Source organism: Pygocentrus nattereri, chromosome 27 (assembly GCF_015220715.1).
Source record: "Pygocentrus nattereri isolate fPygNat1 chromosome 27, fPygNat1.pri, whole genome shotgun sequence".
NCBI classification, from domain to species: Eukaryota; Metazoa; Chordata; class Actinopteri; order Characiformes; family Serrasalmidae; genus Pygocentrus; species Pygocentrus nattereri.
Genome location: NC_051237.1, coordinates 23,352,450 through 23,379,291, shown reverse-complemented (window position 1 = coordinate 23,379,291; position 26,842 = coordinate 23,352,450). Strand labels below are relative to the sequence as shown.

At 45.9% G+C, this 26,842-nt stretch overlaps 2 protein-coding genes across 5 annotated transcripts; one reads left to right on the top strand and one right to left on the bottom strand.

Annotated features, from left to right (window-relative positions):
• Positions 1-13,001, bottom strand: p3h4 (prolyl 3-hydroxylase family member 4 (inactive)). Its single transcript, XM_037535410.1, has 7 exons — positions 12,506-13,001; positions 8,700-8,849; positions 6,609-6,780; positions 6,182-6,310; positions 4,494-4,639; positions 2,457-2,540; positions 1-266 (listed from the first exon to the last, which is right to left on the bottom strand). The coding sequence occupies exons 1-7, from the start codon at positions 12,974-12,976 to the stop codon at positions 120-122; spliced, it is 1,299 nt and encodes a 432-aa protein (XP_037391307.1). The 5' UTR covers positions 12,977-13,001; the 3' UTR covers positions 1-119.
• Positions 2,912-25,988, top strand: fkbp10a (FKBP prolyl isomerase 10a). 4 transcript variants are annotated; one of them, XM_017721512.2, is made up of 11 exons: positions 2,912-3,022; positions 13,626-13,973; positions 16,525-16,673; positions 18,262-18,451; positions 18,797-18,942; positions 19,061-19,250; positions 20,439-20,584; positions 20,762-20,951; positions 22,046-22,188; positions 24,087-24,250; positions 24,914-25,988. In XM_017721512.2, exons 2-11 carry the CDS (start codon positions 13,789-13,791, stop codon positions 25,097-25,099), a joined length of 1,689 nt encoding a protein of 562 aa, XP_017577001.1. In that variant the 5' UTR covers positions 2,912-3,022; positions 13,626-13,788; the 3' UTR covers positions 25,100-25,988. The 4 variants fall into 4 exon arrangements, with proteins under 4 accessions (XP_017577001.1, XP_017577000.1, XP_037391306.1 ...); XM_017721511.2 differs by lacking the exon at positions 2,912-3,022 and adding an exon at positions 3,068-3,082; XM_037535409.1 differs by lacking the exon at positions 2,912-3,022 and adding an exon at positions 12,254-12,269.
• The last annotated feature ends 854 nt before the right edge of the window (positions 25,989-26,842 follow it).

Sequence of the window (26,842 nt, the reverse complement as noted above, 5' to 3'; positions counted from 1 at the left end):
AGAGAGAGAGAGAGAGAGAGAGAGAGAGAGAGAGAGAGAGAGAGAGAGAGAGAGAGAGAGAGAGAGAGAGAGAGAGAGTGTGTGTGCATGTGTGTGTGAGTGAGTTTGTGGGGGTGGTGTTATTCTTCTTCTCCAGTGTCTCCTTTCGTTTTGGGTTCCTGCCACCACTCAGCCAAGAACGACTCCTCATAATCTCCCTCACCCTCAAACTCCTCATCAGGAGGGGAGGACGGACCTCCAGCAGCTTCTTCTGGACTAACAATGTCCTACACACACACACACGTTAATTTATCATTAACACATGTACATGTACTTAAAAGATGAGTGTTGGTGAATCACAGCTGTGACTGTATGAGCTGTGATTCACCAACGCCAGCGTTTTACTTCATATAGAATAAAAATCCTGCAAAATAAGGAACGAGCAGAACAACACGGCTATTAATTACACATTATGGTTATTAGTGACACAGTTACTGTGGAAAAACAGCTGAGAACACAACCACCAGACTGTCTCTGTGGATCTGTCTCACTGTCATTATCAACTTTTGAACAGAGTCTGTTAATCGGAAAAAACAAACAAAGAAAAGAATAGCAGCGTCACACTAATATTAGCCAATAAGAACCTCATTAATAATAATATAGACTGCAGTAAGCTGAGTGGATTCATTCTCACACAGCGACTCTCACACTAATACATTTTACACTTTGCTGTCACACACACTCACATTCCTACACACACACACACAGTCTGTTCTCACTGTGACTCTCACTCCTCATACATTTTACACTTAGCTGTCACACACACTCACATTCCTACACACACACACAGTCTGTTCTCACTGCGACTCTCACTCCTCATACATTTTACACTTAGCTGTCACACACACACTCACACTCCTACACACACACACACACACAGTCTGTTCTCACTGCGACTCTCACACTCCTCATACATTTTACACTTAGCTGTCACACACACTCACATTCCTACACACACACACTCACACATACACACACACACAGTCTGTTCTCACTGCGACTCTCACACTCATCATACATTTTACACTTCGCTGTCACACACACTCACATTCCTACACATACACACACACACACACTCACACATACACACACACAGTCTGTTCTCACTGTGACTCTCACACTCCTCATACATTTTACACTTAGCTGTCACTCACACATGCACACACACACACACACACAGTCTGCTCACACTGCTACTCTCACACTTCTACATTTTACACTTCACTGTCACACACACTCACACTCCTACACACACACCTACACTCACACACAAACACATCTACACACTCAAACTCACTCACTCACACACACATGAATATTAAACAGAAGAGTTTCCAGCTGTGCCAGTTTGACCCTCCAAGGTCTGAGAGCATTTTCTCAATGTGTGCATCTTCTTAAAGGCTCTTCATATAACAATATGGGATGCACTGGTACTGATCCTGGCACTGGGCCGAAACTGCACTCATTTACTCAAAATTCCGATATCAGCTCATACCGTGTACCATAAGCCGAGTGTACCTGGGGACATTCAGCTGCAGCTCAACCAACCAATCAAACGACTCCAACAAGATCGAAAGCTTGAAGCTTGAGCTCTTCAGATGCATCAGCCTCCGAGAGACAGATGAAGATCAAAACTATGAAACCTACTTTAGGATGGGGAACTAAACCTCCACTGCAGCGTAGATTAAATGATTTAACTGTTAAGGTTCATTACACTCATTAACACTAACAGATACTTTATTCTGAGTAGGTACTCAGTGTGCTATCAGCAAGAAGTAAAAACATGCAGTCATATTTGTACTTGGTCAGAAAATAATGGTACTTTTGGTACACAGAATGTAGACGGACACAAAAGTCCACCAGTTCCACATGGTGAGAGGAAGACGGCGTGTATCTCAGCCCCTCTTCATAGGCTCATAATTCCAGATGCGAGTCTCGTATGATCTCATGATAAAGGGATAGGACGGCGCTACAGATTCAGGAACTGTTTGAACAGGATTTATGTGATTATCACAAAGAGACAGACACAGATACAGAAACTCTGAATCTGATATGCAGGTGAGTTTGTGGATCCCAGAGAGTTAACCTGGAAAAATCAACTCAGCAGCTGGTGAGTAAGAAGCCTCAGTCTCGTTTACGGCAGTGAATAAAGAATAATTAACCTCCTGTTTACAGTGTTTACTACTTTATTATTAATAAAGACTGACGTTCCCAGAATGTTCAGGTGATTTTACAGTATTGATTTCTAATCAATACTGTTGAATAAAATTCTCTGATCACTGATTTTAGACTGAAAGACGTTATGTGCATTTGAGACTCAAACTTACAATAGGCTTTTTTTTTTACAAAATAATCTGAGAGTAGCTCCCCCAGGACCCCCAGGACCCCCGCAGCACTCAGGATTCTGTGTGTCTTACTTCATCATCTGGCTGTAGATAGTTCTGTGCGAACTCCAGCATCTGTTTTTGTTTAGTGGTCTGGTTGTGATACTGCAGAGCCTCCTGTAAACACAAATGAACACACACACTTCAGCAGATTTCAGAAAACCTTCATGACTGACTGATCAGATCTGATTATTACCAATGCTGAGAAAAAGGGGCATGGCTTTAATGTATTCCGTAAATCAGAACTTTTGATGTATTGATGTCGGAATTTTTCAGGGATTATTTTTTCAGTTTTTAACTACAAAAATGTCATTTTGCTTTTGTGTGTGTGTGTGTGTGTGTGTGTGTGTGTGTGAGGGGACCGAGCTGAAACTAAACTGAAACGTAGCCCCTGCTGGAAAAAGGGGAGGAGTCACTGAGACAGGGGACTGGAACCAGGAAGTGGAATGAGAATGAGGCCATGTGGAGGTGAAGGGAGTGATGTGTTTGGGGTAAAAGGAGCAGTTCAACCCTAAGCCTACCACTCCACATGGGAATACATGAGCTCGGCCGAGGATTCATCCCAAAAGAGCAAGACAAGCGCAAGGAGGAACTAGAAGGTGGATTTTCCTCTGACTGTGTTGAATGTAGTTTGTTGTCAGGTCAGGCCTGCACCACAGGTGAGACCCTGTCCTGGATTTTTAGTTTTTTCTTTTAACGCAATGCATTGCTAAGGACTTGTGGAATTTTGGTTTGGACTTTGAGGACTTTAAAAGTTGATGGACACGGGTTACATGTGGTGTATATAGGGGTTTATTATTATATAAAGGACTTTATATATATATATATATATATATATATATATATATATATATATATATATATATATATGTATATATGTATATATGTATGTATGTATGTATGTGTCACATGTCAAAACAAAAGAAGTGCAAAGCCAGAGCACCACTCAGGGCCCAGCGGTCGCTTTGTTTAGAGCTGGTTTTGACCTGTTGGTCAGACCGACCCAGTGCAGCACGCGGTTCAACGTCAGCGCAGCAGCGTAAAACTTTGGGAGCACATACATCTACCTACATGATGAACTAACCTAACTTTGTGTAAATAGAGCACAATATAGAAATATGTCCACATATGCAGTCGAGACTGACGCGGCTTTTTTCTGAATTTCTACAAACACCATTTCATTTTATAGTAAATGAGTTTGGGCTGGTTTATGTTTATGAACAGACGCCTACAGATCAACATAGTAAAGGAGCTCATCTGTGATCCTGAGTTTAAAGCCAGTTTTTATTCAACTTGTAGCTAAGTAATCTTAAACTGAAACTTTGCTTGTGTGTAAAAAGTGATATCAGAGCCACTCGGTTCTCCCTGATGGAAACTGTTTACCTTCAGTGTTTTGTGCTTCTGATCATTTTAATAGACGTCAGCGTCACTAATTAATGACGTTCTATTAAAAGACTGGTTTACCAAGAGAGACGCTGGAGGACTTTCACCTGAAATGAGTTCATGAAGCCAGTCTGGTTATAAAAATGATAACAGGACATCAGAGCCAGAATTACTCTTTTAGTACTTTTACTTTATACTTAAGTACATTTGAAGGTAAATACTTTAGTACTTTTACTCAAGTGGAGGTCTAAAGGGAGGAACTTCTACTTTTACTTGAGGAATATTTTACCCTGGGTATCTACTTTAATTCAACTACATGATTTGTGTACTTCGTCCACCTCTGTGTGTATGTGAGAGAAAAAGTGTGTGTGTGTGTGTGTGTGTGTATGAGAGAGAGAGTGTGTGTGTGTGTGTGAGAGAGTTTGTGAGAGTGTGTGTGTGTGAGTTTGTGAGAGAGTTTGAGAGTGTATGTGAGTGTGTTTGTGAGTTTGTGAGAGTGTGTGTGTGTGTGTGTGTGAGTTTGTATGTGACAGTGTGTATGTGTGTATGAGTGTGTGTGTGTATGTGAGTGTGTGTTTGTGAGAGTGTGTGCGAGTTTGTGAGTGTGTATGTGACAGTCTGTATGTAAGTGTGTATGAGAATGTGAGTGTGTGTGTGAGAGAGAGAGTGTGTGTGTGTACATCTTACAGGTCTTGGTTTAAAGTTCTCCTCTGTCAGTCCCCACTGTTCTCTGTAGAACCTGTAATATTCCACGTTCTGCTTCATCACCGGGTCAGACGGGTCAAACAGCATGTAGCTCAGAGCGCAGGGGGCGGAGTTACGCACATCATTCACTGAACACACACACACGCGCACACACACACACAGTTTTCAATTTTGCTTTGTAATAAATAAAATGTTTATCTTTACAGTTTCAATTTATAATTAATAATGTTCCATTTGCATATTTTCATTTACATAAATTCTGCTGCTGTTACAGTTACACTAAACAAAATAGACATTTCCATTTATTTGGTTGCCTTGGAAATTACAGGAGAGCACATGGTTGCCATGGCAGCAGTTGGGCTTGTGTGTTCACACTATTATATTTAAACCTGAATTACAGTCTATAGATGGATAAAACAATGTCTGTAACTAACAGTTTAATACAGTCATAAAGAACTGTTAGTGATCATAAGTCAGACTGTGCGTTTTATTGGATCTTATTTTATTACGGTTGTGCTGTTTATAACCACAGAGTAAAAAACCATTCAAAACCAAATTGATCAGTCAGTGAATCAACAAACTGACCAGCTGCTTCATTAATCCACCTCCTCGTTTCATCCACTTCATCAGCTCCACTTACTGTATAGCTGCACTTTGTAGTTCTACAGTTACAGACTGTAGTCCATCTGTTTCTCTGATACTCTGTTACCCTGTTCTTCAGTGGTCAGGACCCCCATGGACCCTCGCAGAGCAGGGTGGTGGATCATTCTCAGCACTGCAGTGACACTGATGTGGTGGTGGTGTGTTAGTGTGTGTTGTGCTGGTCTGAGTGGATCAGACACAGCAGTGTTGCTGGAGTTTGTAAACACCTCAGTGTCACTGCTTGACTGAGAATAGTCAACCAACCAAAAATATCCAACCGGCAGCGTCCTGTGGGCAGCGTCCTGTGGGCAGCGTCCTGTGGGCAGCGTCCTGTGGGCAGCGTCCTGTGGGCAGCGTCCTGTGGGCAGCGTCCTGTGGGCAGCTGATGAAGGACTAGAGGCTGACCAACACAAACTGTGCAGCAGCAGATGAGCTGTCGTCTCTGACTTTACATCTACAAGGTGGACCAACAAGGTAGGAGTGTCTAATAGAGTGGACAGTGAGAGGAGTGTTTAAAAACTCCAGCAGCACTGCTGTGTCTGATCCACTCCCACCAGCGCAACACACACCAACACCCCACCACCACGTCAGAGTCACTGCAGTGCTGAGAATGACCCACCACCCAAATAGTACCTGCTTTGTGAGGGTCCATGGGGTCCTGACCACTGAAGAACAGGGTAACAGAGTATCAGAGAAACAGAAGGACTACAGTCTGTAACTGTAGAACTACAACTGTAGAACTGGAGCTGTTAAAATGGACAAATGTAGATACAAGAAGGTGGACTGTGAAGTGACCGGTCATATACGGTTTAGTAATCAGTTACCGTCATTAAATACTCATTTCTTTTTAAAGCCACACCCACTTTCTAACAGTCATTTGAAAGATAATAAAATTATAAAAAAGAAATCAGTCAAAGTCAAAACAAACATGAATGCCTGGAGCATTGAATGCAGTGAATGCAGATGGAGATGAGTGTGGAAGTGAGTGTGTGTGTGTGTGTGTGTGTGTGTGTGTGTGTGTGGCTCACGTTTATAATAAGCGAACTGCAGGTAGTGATACATGGTGGCAACAAATTTCTCCACAAAGAATCCACCAACATTTGGCATCAGATTCTCCTCACACTTCACCTTACACTTGAGAACATCTATATAGAACCCTGCAGGAGACAGACAGACAGGCAGAGAGAGATAGAGGGAGAGAGACAGACAGAGAGAGAGAGGCACACTCAGAGAACAATGACAATAGAAATGCTGGCTGTTCATGTATGTATTTATTCATAGTTCAGTATAAATGTAAATATAAACAATGTAAACAGTAAAAATCAGTATTTTTGTATCTGTAACAGTAATGAGAAAATACAATAAAACCAGTTCAGGGTGTGTGTGTGTGTGTGTGTGTGTGTGTGTGTGTGTGTGTGTGTGTGTGTGTGTGTGTGTGTGTGAACGTGTTCTGACCTGCAAGTGTGTTGTAAAAGTCTTTGAAGTCTTGCAGCTCGTACGACCCATCACACACCTCCACACACACTGCATAAGCTTGCATATACTCCTCACAAGCTCGCTCCATCTCCACCACGGAGCGGCTAAAGTCGCCCGAATTATACAGCTTCACTGCCTTTACAAATAGAGACTACAGATAGAACAGACAGAGAGACAGCTTTACACACAGAGACTACAGACAGCTTTACAGACAGAGAGACAGCTTTACACACAGAGACTACAGATAGAACAGAGAGACAGCTTTATACACAGAGACTACAGACAGAACAGAAAAGAGAGACAGCTATATACACACACTACAGACAGAACAGAAAAGAGAGACAGCTATATACACAAAGACTACAGACAGAACAGAAAAGAGAGACAGCTATATACACACACTACAGACAGAACAGAAAAGAGAGACAGCTATATACACAAAGACTACAGACAGAACAGAAAAGAGAGACAGCTATATACACAGACTACAGACAGAACAGACAGAGAGACAGCTTTATACACAAAGACTACAGACAGAACAGGAGAGACAGCTTTATACACAGAGACTACAGACAGAACAGAAGAGAGACAGCTTTATACACAGAGACTACAGACAGAAGAGACAGAGAGACAGCTTTATACACAGAGACTACAGACAGAAGAGACAGAGAGACAGCTTTATACACAGAGACTACAGACAGAACAGACAGAGACGGCTTTATACACAAAGACTACAGACAGAACAGAAGAGAGACAGCTTTATACACAGAGACTACAGACAGAACAGAAAAGAGAGACAGCTTTATACACAGAGACTACAGACAGAAGAGACAGAGAGACAGCTTTATACACAGAGACTACAGACAGAAGAGACAGGGAGACAGCTTTATACACAGAGACTACAGACAGAACAGACAGAGAGACGGCTTTATACACAAAGACTACAGACAGAACAGAAGAGAGACAGCTTTATACACAGAGACAGACAGAACAGACAGAAAGCTTTACACCCAGAGACGACAGACGAAACAGACGAACAGACAGCTTTCCACACAGACACGACAGACGGAACAGACAGACAGACAGCTTTACACACAGAGACTACAGACAGATAGATAGCTTAACACCCAGAGACAACAGACGGAACAGACAGACAGCTTTCCACAAAGAGACTACAGACAGAACAGACGAACAGCTGTCCACACAGAGACTACAGACAGACAAGACAGCTTTACACCCAGAGACTACAGACAGATAGACAGCTTAACACCCAGAGACAACAGACGGAACAGACAGCTAGCTTTACATACAGAGACTACACACAGAAAAGACGGACAGCTTTCCACACAAAGACTACAGACAGAACAGACAAACAGCTTTCCACACAGAGACTACAGACTGACAGACAGCTTTACACCCAGAGACAGACAGACAGATTTACACCCAGAGACAACAGACGGAACAGATTGACAGACAGCTTTCCGCACAGAGACTATAGACAGAACAGACAGACAGACAGACAGACAGACAGACAGACAGACAGACAGACAGACAGACAGACAGCTTAACACCCAGAGACAACAGACGGAACAGACAGACAGCTTTACATACAGCGACTAAAGAGGGAACAGACAGGTAGCTTTACAGACAGAGACTACAGATGGAAAAGACGGACAGCTTTCCGCACAGAGACTACAGACGTACAGCTTTCCGCACAGAGACTACAGACAGACAGCTTTAGACCCAGAGACTACAGACGGAACAGAGAGATAGACAACTCTGCACACAGAACAGAGACAGCTTATACAGATATTACAGGTTTCTCCTTCTATGTGTGTGCGCGCGCGAGTGGGTGTGCATGTGTGTGTGCGCACGAGAGTGAGTGTGCATGTGTGTGTGGACGTGAGTGAGTGTGAGTGTGCATGTGTGTGAGTGCGCGCGAGTGTTTGGGTGTGCGCGCGAGTGAGTGCGCGAGTGAGTGTGTGGGTGTGAGTGCGCGAGTGAGTGAGCGCGAGTGAGTGAGCGCGAGTGAGTGTGTGGGTGTGCGCAGGAGTGGGTGTGGGTGTGTACCTCATATGGTTTCTCCTCCTGGTCTATCAGGAACTCCTCAATATCAAACAGACTCTTATAGTAGTTGAGGTTTTTCGAGAGCTGTGTGTCTCCCGGGTTCCGCTGTAGGTACGTGTGTGCTGCTGATGCGGCCTTCTCCAGGTTATTCACCTACACACACAGGATGTCACGCTGGAATTAGTGATGTGATCCTGTTCACACTCAGCAGGTTTGGATGTATTATAGTATCTATCTGCTTCGATTGATCTCTTAATGCAGCTCGAGAGAACATGAGAGAACACTGCCACTGAAACCTTGGAGCACCAACTAACTGGAACCCCTTTAAAATGAACTCTAGTTCAGTTTGTTTACACATAAATCTTTACACAGAAAAACAGCCTATAAAGAGCAGATACAGAGTGACGCATCTCTGCTGTGCAGACAGACGATGCTCAGATGTCTAATCCCTCCTTCATGAGCTCAGAGTTCCAGAACAGACAGTTGTAGTTTTAAAAACGTTTAAAACGTCTCTTTCATGAAAGCAGAGATCCAGTCGAGGCCGGACGTTACAGTGATTTTACTTCATGAGAGGCTGCAGTAACTCTGCTGTGGATCAGAGGTGCTCAGCCCTGGTCCTGGAGATCTTCCACCCTAGAGTTCAGATCCAGCACCCTAGAGAGTTCAGATCCAGAAGGCTTCACTTCCTGGATCTGGTGCGTCAGATTAGGGGTTAAACTCTGCAGAGCTCCAGAATCAGGACTGAACTCTCTGATCTACACCATGATAAAAGAAACTCACAGAAAACCAGTTACAGCATATTTTTGTGTTTAAGACCTTTGTTTCCATCAGTAGGTTTGATGTTAAATATGTCAGAACGCTAAGAGAACCAGCTTTACACCCAGAGAATACAGGCAGAACCGACAGACAGGGGGGGCGGGGGGCACTAAGAGAACCAGAACTTCAAACATTTGGTTATAAAATAAAACAGAGAACCGAACTACCGAAATAAACACATCCTAAAACACTGAATGGAGTAAAAACAGAGTGAAGAAGTGAAAGACGAAATCAAGACCCCTGTAATTCTGATATTGTGTGATGAACCTGTTTTATTACTGTTATTACTACTTTATCATAAATATCACATATAACAATAATAAAGAGTGTCTTGGTAAAGGGAGGTGTTCAGGCTGTTGGCAGCACAGTGAGATCCTGCTGGGTAGGGGGGGTAGTGGGGGGTGAGACTTCCTGCCCGTCTGCAGAAGAATGAGGTGATTGTTTGGTCTCCAGTGGGAGGAGGGGAGGTGTGCGTTAGGTATGTGGGGTTACTGTATAACAACACACATCAGAACCAAGATCCATATAATATAACATAATATAAGCTAATAATAATAATTTAATATTTAGATTGAAGGTAACAGCCAGAACAAATCCAGAACAAAACGGAGTGTATTACAGGGTGTGTGTGTGTGTGTGTGTGTTTGTGTGTGTGTGAGTGTGTATGACAGGGTGTTTGTGTGTGTGTGAGTGTGTATGACAGGGTGTTTGTGTGTGTGTGAGTGTGTATGACAGGGTGTTTGTGTGTGTGTGTGTGTGTGTGTGTGTGTGTGTGTTAGTGTTACAGGGTGTTTGTGTGTATTACAGGGTGTTTGTGTATGTGTGTGTATTACAGGGTGTTGGTCTGTGTGTGTATTACAGGGTGTTGGTCTGTGTGTGTGTGTGTGTGTATTACAGGGTGTTTGTGTGTGTATTACAGGGTGTTTGTGTGTGTGTGTATGTAGGAGTGTATTACAGGGTGTTTGGGTCGGTGTGTGTGTATGTAGGAGTGTATTACAGGGTGTTTGGGTCAGTGTGTGTATGTAGGAGTGTATTACAGGGTGTTTGGGTCGGTGTGTGTGTATGTAGGAGTGTATTACAGGGTGTTTGGGTCGGTGTGTGTGTATGTAGGAGTGTATTACAGGGTGTTTGTGTGTGTGTGTGTTAGTGTTACAGGGTGTTTGTGTGTGTATTACAGGGTGTTTGTGTGTGTGTGTATTACAGGGTGTTGGTCTGTGTGTGTGTGTATTACAGGGTGTTGGTCTGTGTGTGTGTGTGTATTACAGGGTGTTTGTGTGTGTATGTAGGAGTGTATTACAGGCTGTTTGGGTCGGTGTGTGTGTATGTAGGAGTGTATTACAGGGTGTTTGGGTCGGTGTGTGTGTATGTAGGAGTGTATTACAGGGTGTTTGGGTGTGGGTGTGTGTGTATTACAGGGTGTTTGTGTGTGTGTGAGTGTAATGCAGGGTGTTTGTGTGTGTGAGAGTGTATTGCAGGGTGTGTGTGTGTGTAGGAGTGTATTACAGGCTGTATGTGTGTGTAGGAGTGTATTACAGGCTGTTTGTGTGTGTGTGTAGGAGTGTATTACAGGCTGTGTGTGTGTGTATGTGTAGGAGTGTATTACAGGCTGTTTGTGTGTGTGTGTGTGTGTAGGAGTGTATTACAGGCTGTTTGTGTGTGTGTGTAGGAGTGTATTACAGGCTGTTTGTGTGTGTGTGTAGGAGTGTATTACAGGCTGTGTGTGTGTGTGTGTGTAGGAGTGTATTACAGGCTGTGTGTGTGTGTGTGTGTGTGTGTGTGTGTATTGCAGGGTGTGTGTGTGTGTAGGAGTGTATTACAGGCTGTATGTGTGTGTAGGAGTGTATTACAGGCTGTTTGTGTGTGTGTGTAGGAGTGTATTACAGGCTGTGTGTGTGTGTGTGTGTAGGAGTGTATTACAGGCTGTGTGTGTGTGTGTGTGTAGGAGTGTATTACAGGCTGTTTGTGTGTGTGTGTAGGAGTGTATTACAGGCTGTGTGTGTGTGTGTAGGAGTGTATTACAGGCTGTGTGTGTGTGTGTAGGAGTGTATTACAGGCTGTGTGTGTGTGTGTAGGAGTGTATTACAGGCTGTGTGTGTGTGTGTGTGTGTGTGTGTGTGTGTGTGTGTGTGTGTGTGTGTGTGTGTGTGTAGGAGTGTATTACAGGGTGTGTGTGTGTGTGTGTGTGTGTGTAGGAGTGTATTACAGTGTGTGTGTGTGTGTGTGTGTGTGTAGGAGTGTATTACAGGGTGTGTGTGTGTGTGTGTGTGTGTAGGAGTGTATTACAGGGTGTTTGGGTGTGTGTGTGTGTAGGAGTGTATTACAGGGTGTTTGGGTGTGTGTGAGAGTGTGTGCGGTGGGGTTGGGGGGGCTTTATTGGCTGTGAAGGCCGCAGGCTGCGTTTACGTGGCAGAGCGCTTTTCCCTCGCGCCCCGGCAGATGGCGCCCAACTCCGTTTACTGTCCTCTGAGCGCGGAATAATCCGAGATTTCGTGATCACACTGCGACGCTCAGATTGACTAAAATGATGATCAGAAACAGCGAATAACTAAACCTTTAATAACTCCACCTTAATATTTCATCTGCTGAGCGTTGGAACCCCCCCCCCCCCCAACACACACACACCCAAACACCCTGTAATACACTCCTACACACACACACACACACACTCAGTGGAGAAGCCCGAATCAGACACTCGTTACAGCTGTAAACGCTCAGCTCCGCTTCCTCAGCCTGGAATTCTCCGTTCCCCCTTAAAAGGTGCAGCGGTTACTTTGTGAAGGCAGAATTCCAGCAGGAAGCCTGAGCTTCGCGTTCAGCGCTGCTGTGACTCTTTCAGCTGCTTATCGATCAGAATAACCGATCAGTATAAACGATCGATCCGCGCCGCGCTGGAGCGGAAAATCCGTTGAGTGAACGGAGAAAAGCTGGGCGCGAGCGCGACGCTGACCGTCCTGAAGCCCGACGTCCTCACCGCGCGCGTGAACACCACTGACCTGGTAGTAGGCGTACTGCAGGTACCGGTAGGGTTCCCTCCTCTGGAACGCCAGCAGCGTGTCCTGTTTGGGGAAGGCTTTGGAGAACACGGACAGGGCGGCTTTGCAGCGCTTCAGACACGCCGCTCTGCGCAGGAAGCTCTCCATCACCCTCAGCCCGGGCTCCCGGCTCTCCAGGCTCTCCTCCCCGCGGGCCTCCAGGCTGCAGTTGCGGGCGCACACGGCCTCGCTCTCCCGGAGCAGGCGGTGGATCCTCAAGCTGAGCTCCAGCAGCCGCACGGTCTCCTTCCACTGCGCCGAGCCGAAGAACTCGAGCGCGGAGCCGTACGCGGTGTCCAGCGGCATCAGGTCGCTCTCCGGGAAGCTGCTGAAACTGTAGCCCTCATACTGAGCCCGGGCCGGGACGATGAGCAGCAGGAGCGCCGCTGCAGCCCAACAAGACCACCGAGACCACCACAGAGCTCCAGACATGTTCACCTCGGCCTCTACACCTCCACAGGAAGGTCCGGATTGAGCTTCATGCCACCGCGCACGTAGAGAAGCCCATCGGGAGGAGGAGGAGGAGGAGATGGAGGGAGGAGGAGTGGAAAAAGTCTGCTAATATCAACTTTTACAACTTTAAAGGAGGCGGCGCAGGGGCGCGCTCTGCTGGAGACCACCGCGCACAACTGCAGCAGCCTCCACGAAGGACAGCCGCGTTTACGAGGTCAGTGCTTTACTGTTTCTCAGAGAATCGGACCGAAGATCCGACTGTTCAGAGTTCAGAGGCGCGTTAGCTGCGGTTACAGGACGCAGCGCGCGCAAACGCGATTAAATCATCAGGACGTTTTAATACACAGGCGCCGCCGTGACGCGGAGCTCGCGCAGTCTTTGTTGATCGATGACGTGGTGTGTCCGTTACGCTAATCGATAAGGCGCTGAAAGAGCCTCAGCCGCGCTGAGCACGGAGCTGAAGGTGGCTTCTAGCTGGAATTCTCCGGTCCACCTTAAATCGTGCAGCAGCGCCTCAGGCGCCACAACATAACTGCTGCACGATTTAAGGTGGACCGGAGAATTCCAACCTCAGCCCTTTTTAATAGTTTCTCTCTCTCCCCCTCTCTCTCTGTGCACACGTGGACAGAAAGGGGCGGGCTCGTTTCCGGAAACACGTCACTCTGGAGATGATCTCAGCGCGTGCTGCAGGGCTGCAGTTTGGGTCTTTAACTCTCAGATCAGAGGGTTAGAGAGGAGGAGGAGGAGGAGGAGTGTGTTTGTGTGAGTTTGTGTTTGTGTGTGTGAGAGAGATGGATGTGAGGAGTGTGTGTCTGTGTGTGTTGCTGTGTGTGCGGTGTTGGGCGGGGCCTGTGGAGGATGTGAAGATTGACAGGTACTCATTACCCACGCTGTGTGCGCGCGAGGTCCAGCAGGGGGACTATGTTCGGTACCACTACACAGGAACCTTCACCAACGGAACCAAGTTCGACTCCAGGTGAGTGGGCGGGTCTAACTGAACAGGTGAGGCTGGTTGAGTTATGAGGTTATTCAGGTCTGTAAACACGTTGGGTTTGTTCTGAAGCTTTAAATGCTGTTTTATACTGAAACACCGAAACACTCGTGGTTACGTTTCTGTATGTTCTAAAAGAGCTGAGCTTCATTAATGATCCTCACTGACGCCTCGTGTTAATCACAGGACTTACCTGATCATTCAGTAACCCAGTCATACAGTCATTCAGTAACCCCGTCATTCAGTAACCCCGTCATTCAGTAACCCCGTCATTCAGTAACCCAGTCATACAGTTAGTCAGTAACCCCGTCATTCAGTAACCCCGTCATTCAGTAACCCCGTCATTCAGTAACCCAGTCATACAGTTAGTCAGTAAACCGATCATTCAGTAACCCAGTCATTCAGTAACCCAGTCACATGATCAATCAGTAACCCTGTCATTCAGTAACCCAGTCATTCAGTAACCCAGTCACATGATCATTCAGTAACCCTGTCATTCAGTAACCCAGTCATTCAGTAATCCAGTAACCTTGTCATTCAATACCCTTGTCATTCAGTAACTCAGTAACCTAGTCGTTCAATTACTCATTAACCCAGTCATTCAGTAAGCTAGTCATTTAGTTACTCAGTCCTTCAGTAACCCAGTAGCCCTGTCATTCAGTACCCTTGTCATTCAGTAACTCAGTAAGTCAATAACCCAATCATTCAGTAACTCAGTAACCCATTCATTTAGTTACTCAGTCATTCAGTAACCCAGTAGCCCTGTCATTCAGTACCCTTGTCATTCAGTAACTCAGTAAGTCAATAACCCAATCATTCAGTAATTCAGTAACCCATTCATTTAGTTACTCAGTCATTCAGTAACCCATTAACCCTTCATTCAATACCCATGTCATTCAATACCCATGTCATTCAGTAACCTAGTCATTCAGTAACCCAGTAAGTCAATAACCCAATCATTCAGTTACTCAGTAACCCCTTCATTCAGTAACCCCTTCATTCAGTAACCCCATCATTCAGTAACTCAGTAACCTAGTCATTCAGTGACCTAGTAACCCTGTCATTCAATACCTTTGTCATTCAGCAACCCAGTAAGTCAATAACTCAATCATTCAGTAACCCAGTCATTCGGTAACCCAGTCATTCAGTAACCCAGTAACCTTGTCATTCAATACCCTTGTCATTCGGTAACCCCTTCATTCAGTAACCCCATCATTCAGTAACTCAGTAACCCTTGCCATTCAGTACCCTTGTCATTCAGTCATTCAGTAGCCCAGTCATTCAGTAGCCCAGTCATTCAGTCATTCAGTAGCCCAGTCATTCAGTAGCCCAGTCATTCAGTAGCCCAGTCATTCAGTAGCCCAGTCATTCAGTAGCCCAGTCACGCAGTAGCCCAGTCATTCAGTCACGCAGTAGCCCAGTCATTCAGTTACGCAGTAGCCCAGTCATTCAGTTACGCAGTAGCCCAGTCATTCAGTTACGCAGTAGCCCAGTCATTCAGTAGCCCAGTCATTCAGTAGCTCAGTCATTGTCATTCAGTAGCCTAGTCATTCAGTTACGCAGTATCCCAGTCATTCAGTTACGCAGTATCCCAGTCACGCTCGCAGTGTAAATATGTAGAAACAATATTAATTTAGTGTTAATAGCGTCTTTATAAATATTGATTTTCCCTGTTGAGTCTTATCCACCAATGTTAGAAGCCATTTTGCAGACATATTGGCCAATGAATGATATGTGGGCATTCCTGATGTGGGAGTTTTTGTTTTACAGAAATGTCTTTCATTGCAGTTTGACTCTGTTTAGTCACTCAGTCATTTACTCAACCAGACGCTCTCTCTCTCTCTCTCTCTCTCTCTCTCTCTCTCTCTCTCTCTCTCTCTCTCTCTCTCTCTCTCTCCCTCTCTCCCTCTCCCTCCCTCCCTCCCTTCCTCTTGCTCTCTCTCTCCCTTCCTCTTGCTCTCTCTCTCTCCCTCCCTCCCTCCCTTCCTCTTGCTCTCTCTCTCTCTCTCCCTCCCTCCCTCCCTTCCTCTTGCTCTCTCTCTTTCTCTCTCTCTCTCTCTCTCTCTCTCTCTCTTTCTCCCTCTCTCCCTCCCTCCCTTCCTCTTGCTCTCTCCCTCCCTTCCTCTTGCGCTCTCTCTCTCTCTCTCCCTCCCTCCCTCCCTTCCTCTTGCGCTCTCTCTCTCTCTCTCTCTCTCTCTCTCTCTCTCTCTCTCTCTCTCTCTCTCTCTCTCTCCCTCCCTCCCTCCCTCCCTCCCTTCCTCTTGCGCTCTCTCTCTTTCTCTCTCTTTCTCTCTCTCTCTCTCTCTCTCTCTCTCTCTCTCTCTCTCTCTCTCTCTCTTTCTCCCTCTCTCCCTCCCTCCCTTCCTCTTGCTCTCTCCCTCCCTTCCTCTTGCGCTCTCTCTCTCTCTCTCCCTCCCTCCCTCCCTTCCTCTTGCGCTCTCTCTCTCTCTCTCTCTTTCTCTCTCTCTCTCTCTCTCTTTCTCTCTCTCTCTCTCTCTCTCTCTCTCTCTCTCTCTCTCTCTCTCTCTCTCTGTAGTTTAGATAAAGGTGCTCCGTTTATGGGTCTGGTTGGTTCTGAGAGTAAAGTAATTCCAGGTCTGGACAGAGGAGTTCAGGGAATGTGTGTGAATGAGCGGAGAAAAATCACTATCCCCCCTCACCTGGGGTACGGCGTCACGGGAGCAGGTAACTTTACGCTCTGATGGTTACTCTGATCTTTACACTCTGATGTTTACACATTACACTCTGCTCTTTATCTGCTGATCACAGCTTTATTGAGATCTGATGATGTCTAACATAAATCAGGTTTTCGTGTTTTATCTGAATTCTTTGTTCTCTTTGTTTATTTTTTCATAGTTCTTGAAACTCTTATTGTTTGTTATCTGGTGTGGACCAGAGGAGGATGGGTTCCTCTTTTGAGTCTTGATTCCTCTCAGTGGCTCTTCCGGTCATTCTGAGATTTACATGGCAATGCTCATTTGGGGCTCAGACCATTTGGCTAGTCCATTTCTGGGTTTGTAGGCATCGGATGTGGCTTCAGGAAAACAGTGAAGGGTAGTAACATGAGTAAACTGAGGAAGACTGAAGACGAGTGGAGCTGCTGCGTTCTGAATAAGCTGAAGGGCCTGATGGCTCTCAGAGGAAGAACAACCAGGAACCAGCTGAGTGGCCAAGCCTTGAGATGACCGAGTGAGGTTCGCAGTGTGAGCTGAGAACAATAACTGGCCATCCAGAATCACACCAAGGCTTCATGTGTGTTCATACAGAGTGACCATCGTGGTGAGGACCTGTAGTTCCAGGGATGAACAGAAGTCTTGCTAGGATCGAGTTAAATGAGATCCATGAGGAGAGGTCAGCCAGTGTCATCAGCAGAGCAATGATGGGACGTTTCATCACCAAGAGAATGAGTATGAAGAGGAAATAGAAGAGGAGCAGATGTTTATGGAGCAGATGTTACCTGATAATAGCACTTTTCCAGATACGACTCAAACTACTTCCATGTAAAGCCAGCAATTCCAAGGATAGACAGGAGGATCTTGTAGGTTGAACATGTTTAAGGTTGCAGAGAAATAAAGGAGGATCAGAGCCGATGTAGGCAGTGGCTGAGAAGTTTCAGGTAGCTAGATTAGCTGAACTACGAGGGCAGTATCTGTTGAGTGTGCCAGGTTGAAGCCGGACTATTTCAGGTCCTGCAGCTGGTTCTGAGTGAGAAAGAAAGATGAAAGAAGAGAGAGGAAAGGAAAGTGTGGTGCCGATTAGTGGCTGTTGATGCTGAGCTGTCTAGGCTGGGTTTCTTCAGGATGGGAACCACCCTGGCAGTCTAGAATGCTGATGGAACACAACCTGATGACAGAGAACTGGTTTTGATGGAAGCAGTGATGGGCAGCAGGTCCATAGAGACTGACTGGCTCAGTGTGGACAGGATGGAGTCCAGCTGTAATAGGACGTCTACTGTGGAAAGAGAAGAAAAACAGGTTAGAAGACTAAGACCAGGATAAGGACTGATGGGGGGACAGAGGACACAGACTAGCAGATTACATTAACCTTCTCCTCAAAGCAAAACATAGAGACATTGTCCTGTGAGGTAAGAGAAGTGAGTGGTGAGGAGGAGAGAAAACGCTGAAGAGCAGGTGGATCAGAAACTTCCAGAGAGAACTTAGAAACGGTTCCAAGGTGAGATCAGAATTTCTTTCACGTCCTCTGAGCCACTGTGAGTCCTCTCTTTTTCTTCTCTCTCTCTACCCCCCACTACCCCACCGCCCCACCCTTTCAGGGTCCGTCATTCCTCCGGATACAACGCTGGTGTTTGATGTCATCTTGTTGGATGTTTGGAATAAAGCCGATAAAGCTGAGATCCGGACGCTGTTCAGGCCGCAGGGCTGCAGACGCTCAGTTCAGCGCAGTGACTTCGTCAGATACCACTACAACGGAACACTGCTGAACGGAACCGTGTTCGACTCCAGGTACACACACGCTAACTAACACACTCTAACACACACACACACACACATTAACACACACTCTAACACACACACACATTAACACACACTCTAACACACACACACACACACATTAACACACACACACATTAACACACACTCTAACACACACACACACATTAACACACACTCTAACACACACTCTAACACACACACATTAACACACACACATTAACACACACTCTAACACAAACACACACTCTAACACACACACTCTAACACACACACACACACACACACACACACACACACACATTCCCGCTCCGTGAGCCTGTGCTGCGTCAGTGTTTACCTGTGGTTCTGTCTCAGTTACTGGAGGAACATTACGTACAACACATATGTGGGGCAGGGGGAGCTGATTAAGGGAATGGACGAGGGGCTGCTGGGAACGTGTATCGGAGAGAGGCGCTCCATCATCATCCCACCGTTCCTGGCCTACGGAGAGAAAGGATACGGTAAACGCTCTGGGCTACTGCTGTTAAAGCCATATCCTGTTTACCCAGCATTCCTCTTTACCCCTCAGGCTCTCTTTAGTGTTTAGAGGTCACGCTGTGGTTTTTTTTTTGTGTCCAGGCTCGAAGGTCCCGGCATACGCGACAGTGATTTTCGATGTGCTGCTGGTGGACGTGTTTAACGTGAAGGACGACGTGCAGGTGGAGGTGCAGGACGTTCCACAGCCCTGCAGGAGAAAAGCAAAGGCCGGAGATTTCATCCGCTACCATTACAACGGAACCTTCCAGGATGGAACGCCGTTCGACTCCAGGTCAGCCAATCAGAGAGAGAGACAGGCAGTGGTGGTAAGAAGAGGCAGAGTCATAATGAGATGTCTACCAGAAATATATGGATAAATAATAAATAATGATATTTCTGGTTCTAAAATCTGATTGGCCGAGCCTTGTTCTAATCTGCCAGTGCACACTTCAGCTGAATTCTCTACATTGTGACGGGATTCGTGAATATTCACACCAGCAGTGGTAAAATACACTATATTGCCAAAAGTATTCGGTCGTCTGCCTTCACACGCATATCAACTTGAGTGACATCCCATTCTTAATCCATAGGGGTTAATATGATGTCGGCCCACCCTTCGCAGCTATAACAGCTTCAACTCTTCTGGGAAGGCTTTCCACAAGGGTTAGGAGTGCGTTTATGGGAAATTCTGACCGTTCTTCCAGAAGAGCATTTGTGAGGTCAGACACTGATGTTGGACGAGAAGGCCTGGCTCACATTCTCCGCTCTGATTCATCCCAAAGGTGTTCTATTGGGTTGAGGTCAGGACTCTGTGCAGGCCAGTCAAGTTCTTCCACACCAAACTGGCTCATCCGTGTCTTTATGGACCTGCTTTGTGCACTGGTGTGCAGTCATGTTGGAACAGGAAGGGGCCGTCCCCAAACTGTTCCCTAAAGTTGGGAGCAAGAAATTGTCCAAAATCTCTTGGTGCTGAAGCTTTAAGAGTTCCTTTCACTGGAACTAAGGGGCCGATCCCAACTCCTGAAAAACAACCCCACACCATAATGGCGGCGCTTCACACCACTGCATTCCATGCTTTGCATTGCGCTTGGTGATGTAAGGCTTGGGTGTAGCTGCTAATGTCACTAATTCACTAATGTCTGTAGAAGCAGTCTGCAGGCCTAGGGGCCTGGTTTTATAGACCTGTGGCCGTGGAAGTGACTGGAACACCTGAATTCAGTGATTTGGATGGCTGAGCGAATACTTTTGGCAATATAGTGTAAATGATCATTATAATGGGAATTTACAAGGTTAGTGAAATATTAATGACGTTATCACAATATTAATGGTTCCACTGGGAATATTGCTGGTATATAAGTGACAGCTTTAGGAATATGATTGCATTCAGAATATTAGTAACAACTTGGAATGTTAGTGACACCACTGGGAATATTACAGGAATGTGAGTGTTTGCTGTTTCTCCTCTGTTCTGTAAACACAGCTACCAGCGGAACAGCACCTATAACACTTACATCGGTCTGGGTCATGTGATCGCTGGGATGGACAAGGCGCTGCTGGGAGTCTGTGTGGGGGAGAGGAGACGGGTCACCATCCCCCCTCACCTGGCATACGGAGAGAATGGGACGGGTACAGTCTCTCTCTCTCTCTCTCTCTCTCTCTCTCTCTCTCTCTCTCTCTCTCACACACTCACACACACACACACACACACACACACACACACACACACACACACTCTCACACACACACTCTCACACACACACTCTCACACACATTCTGTGCTCCCTGTGTCCGGTTCTCCTGCAGGTTCTTTAATCCCCGCCTCGGCCGTGCTGACCTTCGACCTTCACATCATCGATTTCCACAACCCTTCTGACTCGGTGGACATCAGGGTCACTCACGCTCCGGCGGAATGCAGCAACACCTGCACCGCTAATGACCTGATCACCTACCGCTACAACTGCTCCCTGCTGGACGGAACACGCCTCTACTCATCGTACGTCCCCTACAGGCAGCATGTGGCCATCACAGCCTGCACTTCACTGACCAGTTAACCTGTTCAGTGCTGAGAGAGGGACACATATGCAGGGGGGGGGGGGTTAAAGGGCAGTGTGTGAAGTTTATAGCTGTGAGTCTGTGTCAACTTTATTACACTGCATTACACCAAAACACTGCATCACACTGCATTACACTAAAACACTGCGTTACACTTGATTACGCTAAAACACTGCGTTACACTGCATTACACTAAAACACTGCGTTACACTTGATTACGCTAAAACACTGCGTTACACTGCATTACGCTAAAGCACTGCGTTACACTTGATTACGCTAAAACACTGCGTTACACTTGATTACGCTAAAACACTGCGTTACACTTGATTACGCTAAAACACTGCGTTACACTGCATTACGCTAAAGCACTGCGTTACACTGCATTACGCTGAAACACTGCATTACACTTGATTACGCTAAAACACTGCGTTACACTTGATTACGCTAAAACACTGCGTTACACTTGATTACGCTAAAACACTGCGTTACACTGCATTACGCTAAAGCACTGCGTTACACTTGATTACGCTAAAACACTGCGTTACACTTGATTACGCTAAAACACTGCGTTACACTGCATTACGCTAAAGCACTGCGTTACACTGCATTACGCTGAAACACTGCATTACACTTGATTACGCTAAAACACTGCGTTACACTTGATTACGCTAAAACACTGCATTACACACACACTCTCTCTCTCACACACACACAAAAAAAAAACTCTCTCTCTCACACACACACACACACACACACACACACACACACACACACACACACACACACACACATACACTCTCTCACAAACACACTCTCAGTAACCGTTAAAACTCAGGGTTGTTTATTTGATCAGAAGCTTCACAAACACAGTTTGTCTTCATGAACAGAGTCTGTGTGTTTTGGACTCTGAGGGTTAAAATTATAACTGATGTGAGATTAAAATATGCGCATAATTAATAAAGCAGCAGCAGCGTTAATGTGTTAATGACAGTCATGCAGTTATATTTGTGCACTAACCTTTGCTGGTCTCCACAGGGACGACTATGCCAAGCTTCCACAGGTCACTCTGGGTCAGGGGGCGGTGATCGAGGGTTTGGAGAAAGGCCTGCAGGGCATGTGTGTTGGAGAACGCAGAGAAGTGACCATCCCTCCGCACTTCGGCCACGGACAAGACGGAGGTGATAAAACACTCTGATTTGAAGCTCTCTGTGTTTGTACACCCTTGTCGTAAAAGATGGTTCTTCAAGGGTTCTTTAGGAAAGAAAATAGAAACATGAACACTGATTGCATGATTAAAGGGTTCCTTGCATCATGAAATGGTTCTTCAGATGATGCATCATCATGCAAAGAACTCTTTAATGATGCAAAAGGTTCTTTTGAGTGTTTATGATTATTAAAGAAATATATATACAACATCTTTTATTTTTTCCAATCTTCACCCCAGTTCAGTCCTACCCAGTTCCACCCACTAGTCAGGACTCTCCAAGTCACACGACACCACCAGCTCTAGGAGGGTGAAGGTAAACGCAGTCTTGTTCCCAGTTCTGTGAAGCTCCACCTCCTCTTTTCAAACGGCAGCTAATGCAGCGACTATGTACAGCTGAACGCGCTCTGAGGAGACGCTGACCAGTAGATCTCTTACATCAGCTAACAGATGCCTGTGCTGGCTAGTATCATGCTGAGTGATGGGGGAGATGGAGGTGGGCATCCTGCCCACCCAGAGAGAGAGAGGACAACTGTGCTCTCCTGGAGTCCCAGAAAAAGACAACTGTAGCATCACTGGGGATCTCCTCCACTCATGACCTCCTGATGATGAACCATCTGTTTTTAAGTACATAGGATCTGCTTTTGACCGGGAAGCTTTTCAGATGTTCTGTTCTGCTTATCAGTGTGTGTTTGGATGTGACTGATGTTGCTCAGTGTGGAGAAACGGAGCGTCCTGAAGATCCAGGTAAAGTGGAGAATGAGCAGAGATCTGGGCTGCAGCCAGAAACCTTGAGAGATCCTCCTCCTCTCCTCCATAACCTGGAAAACCGTTTTTGTGATGCCATCTTACTAGCTGTCCCAATACCAGAGGAGATGAGCCACTTAAAATACCCGGAGGAGCTGGAGGAAGGGACATGGAAGACAGGAGCAGTAGAAACAGGTTGTGGACACAGTGCTGGTCTTATCAGCCGCTTCCATGCCAGGACGCTGACTCCACCATCGGTCATCTGAGGGCTGCTGTGTTCAGCTTCAGTGACCAAAGGCAGCACACACTCACTACAGAAGACCTTCTGAAGGCATTAAGAAGGACAAAGAGGTCAGTCCAGATCTCTTACTTGATCCCAAAGGAAAGATTCTTCTCCTTCACCTGCTTGTTTACGGAGTTCCTCTCAGAAACTCACCAGCCGGATTCCTCCCAGATCCTCTTGGCCTTTAGCAGCTTTTACTCTGAAATGTCCACTTTCCTCCTGAGAAGCTCAGCCTTGTTCTGGAAAGTGACGTCTCTGAAGCTTCATGGATGCCTTGCCTCACGTCTCTGAACTGTGCCTCTGCTCACTTTTGTGGTTCTGTGACAGCAAAGATCTTTAAAAGAAACAATCTCAGCTTTCGGTCGATCTTTGGTGTTTCCTGTTTAGAGTGAAGTTATGGCTCACAGTGTCTACAGGTTGATTTAATGGACATATAGACAGAAGTTCTTCCTCATTTTTCTCTGGATCTTCTGCTGTGCTCTGTTTTTGGGGACCTCTCAGTCTCAGTGGTCTCGAGTGTATCTGAGGTTGTTGAGGTTCCTGCTTGGTGGACTGTTTCTCCAGAACAGGTCTTTGAATGTAGTGATGGAGGAGGCTGTGAGATCAATGCCGTTCTTCAGGGTCGGGTCAGTGTGAACAGTGACTCGACTGAATGCTGCGAGTTTGTTTGTGTTATTGTAGGTGGAAACTGAGGGTCTCTGTAAAGTCTGCAGTGCTGTGTTTATAGTTTCAGGTCAGATGTTCCTCAGTGTTCCTCTGTTCTAGTCCTGCTCATGTTCCTCTTCATAATTAATGCAATGCTGTTATTTCTGCTCTGTCTGTCTCTCTGGTGCCCCCCTCAGGCTCTGGTGTGCCCAGCAGTGCGGTGCTGCTGTTTGAGCTAGAGCTGCTGGAGCTGCAGAGGGGCGTTCCTGAGGGATACCTGTTCCTGTGGCTGGAGGACAGTCCAGAACCTCTGTTCCCCGCCATGGACCTCAACCACAACCAGGAGGTTCCCTTAGAGGAGGTGAGTGTACCTACACACTCTCTCACACACTCACCTCACACACAGACAAACGCACTCGCACACTCACTCACACACACACAAACTCACTCACACACTTGCGCACACACTCGCATACGCAAACACACACACACACTCTTACTCATTCACACACACACTCACACACACTCGCAGATACACACACTCACACACACACTCTCTCACTCACACACACACACACACACACTTACTCATACACGCACACTTTCACACACTCACACTCATTCATGCTCACTCACACACACTCTCACTCACACACACACACTTTCACACACACACACACACACACACACACTTTCGCTCACACACTCGCACACACACATGCACTCGCACACACACATGCACTCTCACACTCACTCTCACACACACTCACACACAAACTCACACACACACACTCTCACTCACTCACACACTCGCACACAAACACGCACACTCTCACACACACTCTCTTACACACATTCACTCACTCAAACGCACATGCACTCACTCACACACTCACACACACACACAGTGCCAGCCAGAAATATTGGGCCTTAGTCTCCAATGTCCTCCTCTATTTCTTCTTAAGTGTGTTGCTGATAAAAGTCCCACCTGAACACAAACCCACGTCTCCTCCTGTCTCTGTAGTTTACAGACTTTATAAAGCTGCAGGTGTCTGAGGGCAGAGGTCGCCTGAGGCCTGGAGTGGACAGTGATGTCATCATCAGAGACATGTTCACCAATCAGGATCAAAACTCCGACGGGAAGATCACAGCGAACGAGCTCCGAGTGCAGACGGACCACGGAGAGATCCCAGACCATGAGGAGCTGTAAAGCACATAACAGAGAACCTCAGCATGAAGAACATCTCAGAGAGAACCTTCAGATCGTCAGTTCGCTTTGAACGAGCTGCAGCAGCGTAAACCACAGATTAAACTTGTTTTTTCCCTAAAGGACCAAAAAAACCTTCAATCAGACTTTTACACATCAGTTTAACCAAAAGCATGTAAACAACATTAATCACTTAGAATTATTATTATTATAACAAAGTCATTATCTGAAGAGCTTCCACTAACTACCCTCCTCCACCTGTACACAGAATATTTCAGAACAATCTGGAACATTTTAGAAAACAGATGAGATGCGTTTGTGTAACTGAGCGTTTGTGAAGCTCCTTCTGTATTTATATAAACTCTGTTCTGATCCATTTTAATGATTAATAATTGATTAAAAGTGGATCTGTGAAGTTTACAGTAATGATGATGATGATGATGATGATGGAGGAGACGGTGCCCCCTGCTGGGAGAATAACACGCCATCTTCACTAATCCACATTAAAGTCCAGTCAGAATGTGTTACTGACCACAGATGTGGACTCTAAGTGTGACCGACTGAGCCGTCAGTGTCTGAGGGTAGAGAGTTTAATAAGAATCTGAAGCCATAATAATCAGACAGTCCAGACCACCGAGGATCGGTAGCAGCCCCTCAGTGTGAACGTTAATCAGTTTATCAGCCAATCTTTCCTCTGAGTGATGATCAGGTTTATAATAAAGACAGAAATCTTTGTCTGATATCAGGATTTGAGTGTTTTGAGGATTTTCTCGGATTTGAAAGATTCTTTTGGTGAAAAACAAGAACAGTTTCAGTTTCTGGTGTTTCCTTAAACTTTTCTCTGAACTGCAGAACAGAGTAAATGTTTTTCTAATAAAAACATTTAAACTGATTCAGTGTGAAGACGATTCACTGCAGCTGGAACAGATGAAAGTTGTTTTAGGTGGATTTGATGGATTTAAGCATTTTAATGTTGTATAGTGGTATTTTGGAGCTCCTGCTAGTGTGGAAGTTCTGACCCTGACTGGCTGCTCTACCTGAGCAGCAGACTGAGCTCTGCACTGCTGCTCATTATTCTCCCTCTAATTTAATGACTATGAAGATGTTTTCAGCTAAAATAACCCACACATTGTGACTGTTACACAGTTCAGTAAGGACTGTGTGAGGAATGCCGTGTTGTAGTTGGGAGCCTGGAATTCACATTTTTCTATTTGTTTTTCCGTGTTGAGCTAAAAGCAGAGCCTCAGAGGGGACGAGGGTAAAATACAAATTATTTTGAGGGAATGTTTTGTGATTTCTATGCATATTTTTCTTTTATTCATTCCCACAATTAACAATTTGTTCTCTCGTTTTCTTGCGATCGTGCTCACGTTTTTCAGCAGATTCAGGCCGTTTTTGTGCAGATGCAGCGAAACCGTCTGATGGGTTTTGATGCGTCAGACTGGTGTGATGCTCATCAGGTCTGACTCTGAATTGGGGGAGTTATGTGGACACTGTGGCTCCTCATCACAGCTGAGCATCAGAATCCGCAAACCGTGAAATGAAGGAAGAATAAAACTCCAGTCACAGCCTTCACTAAACTTTCTAATGATAGTTAACAGAGATGAAGATGCAGCTCAGCACTGTTTTCACTCCAGTGTCGAGCTGCAGTGTTGGGCCGTCCCACGATTACAGGAGCACGTTCAGTGGTTCGGCATCGCTGGAGGAAACTATGATATTCTCACAGAGCAGATCTGAGTCTGTAAT

Coding starts and splice junctions, on each gene's coding strand:
- p3h4 (XM_037535410.1), bottom strand. CDS start 12,976: ATGTCTGGAGCTCTGTGGTGGTCTCGGTGGTCTTGTTGGGCTGCAGCG. Junction 6,311..6,608: donor CTTTTACAACACACTTGCAG/GTCAGAACACGT, acceptor TGTCTCCTGCAG/GGTTCTATATAGATGTTCTC. Junction 267..2,456: donor ATCTACAGCCAGATGATGAA/GTAAGACACACA, acceptor GTGTGTGTGTAG/GACATTGTTAGTCCAGAAGA.
- fkbp10a (XM_017721512.2), top strand. CDS start 13,789: ATGGATGTGAGGAGTGTGTGTCTGTGTGTGTTGCTGTGTGTGCGGTGT. Junction 16,674..18,261: donor GTACGGCGTCACGGGAGCAG/GTAACTTTACGC, acceptor CCACCCTTTCAG/GGTCCGTCATTCCTCCGGAT. Junction 19,251..20,438: donor GGAACGCCGTTCGACTCCAG/GTCAGCCAATCA, acceptor CTGTAAACACAG/CTACCAGCGGAACAGCACCT.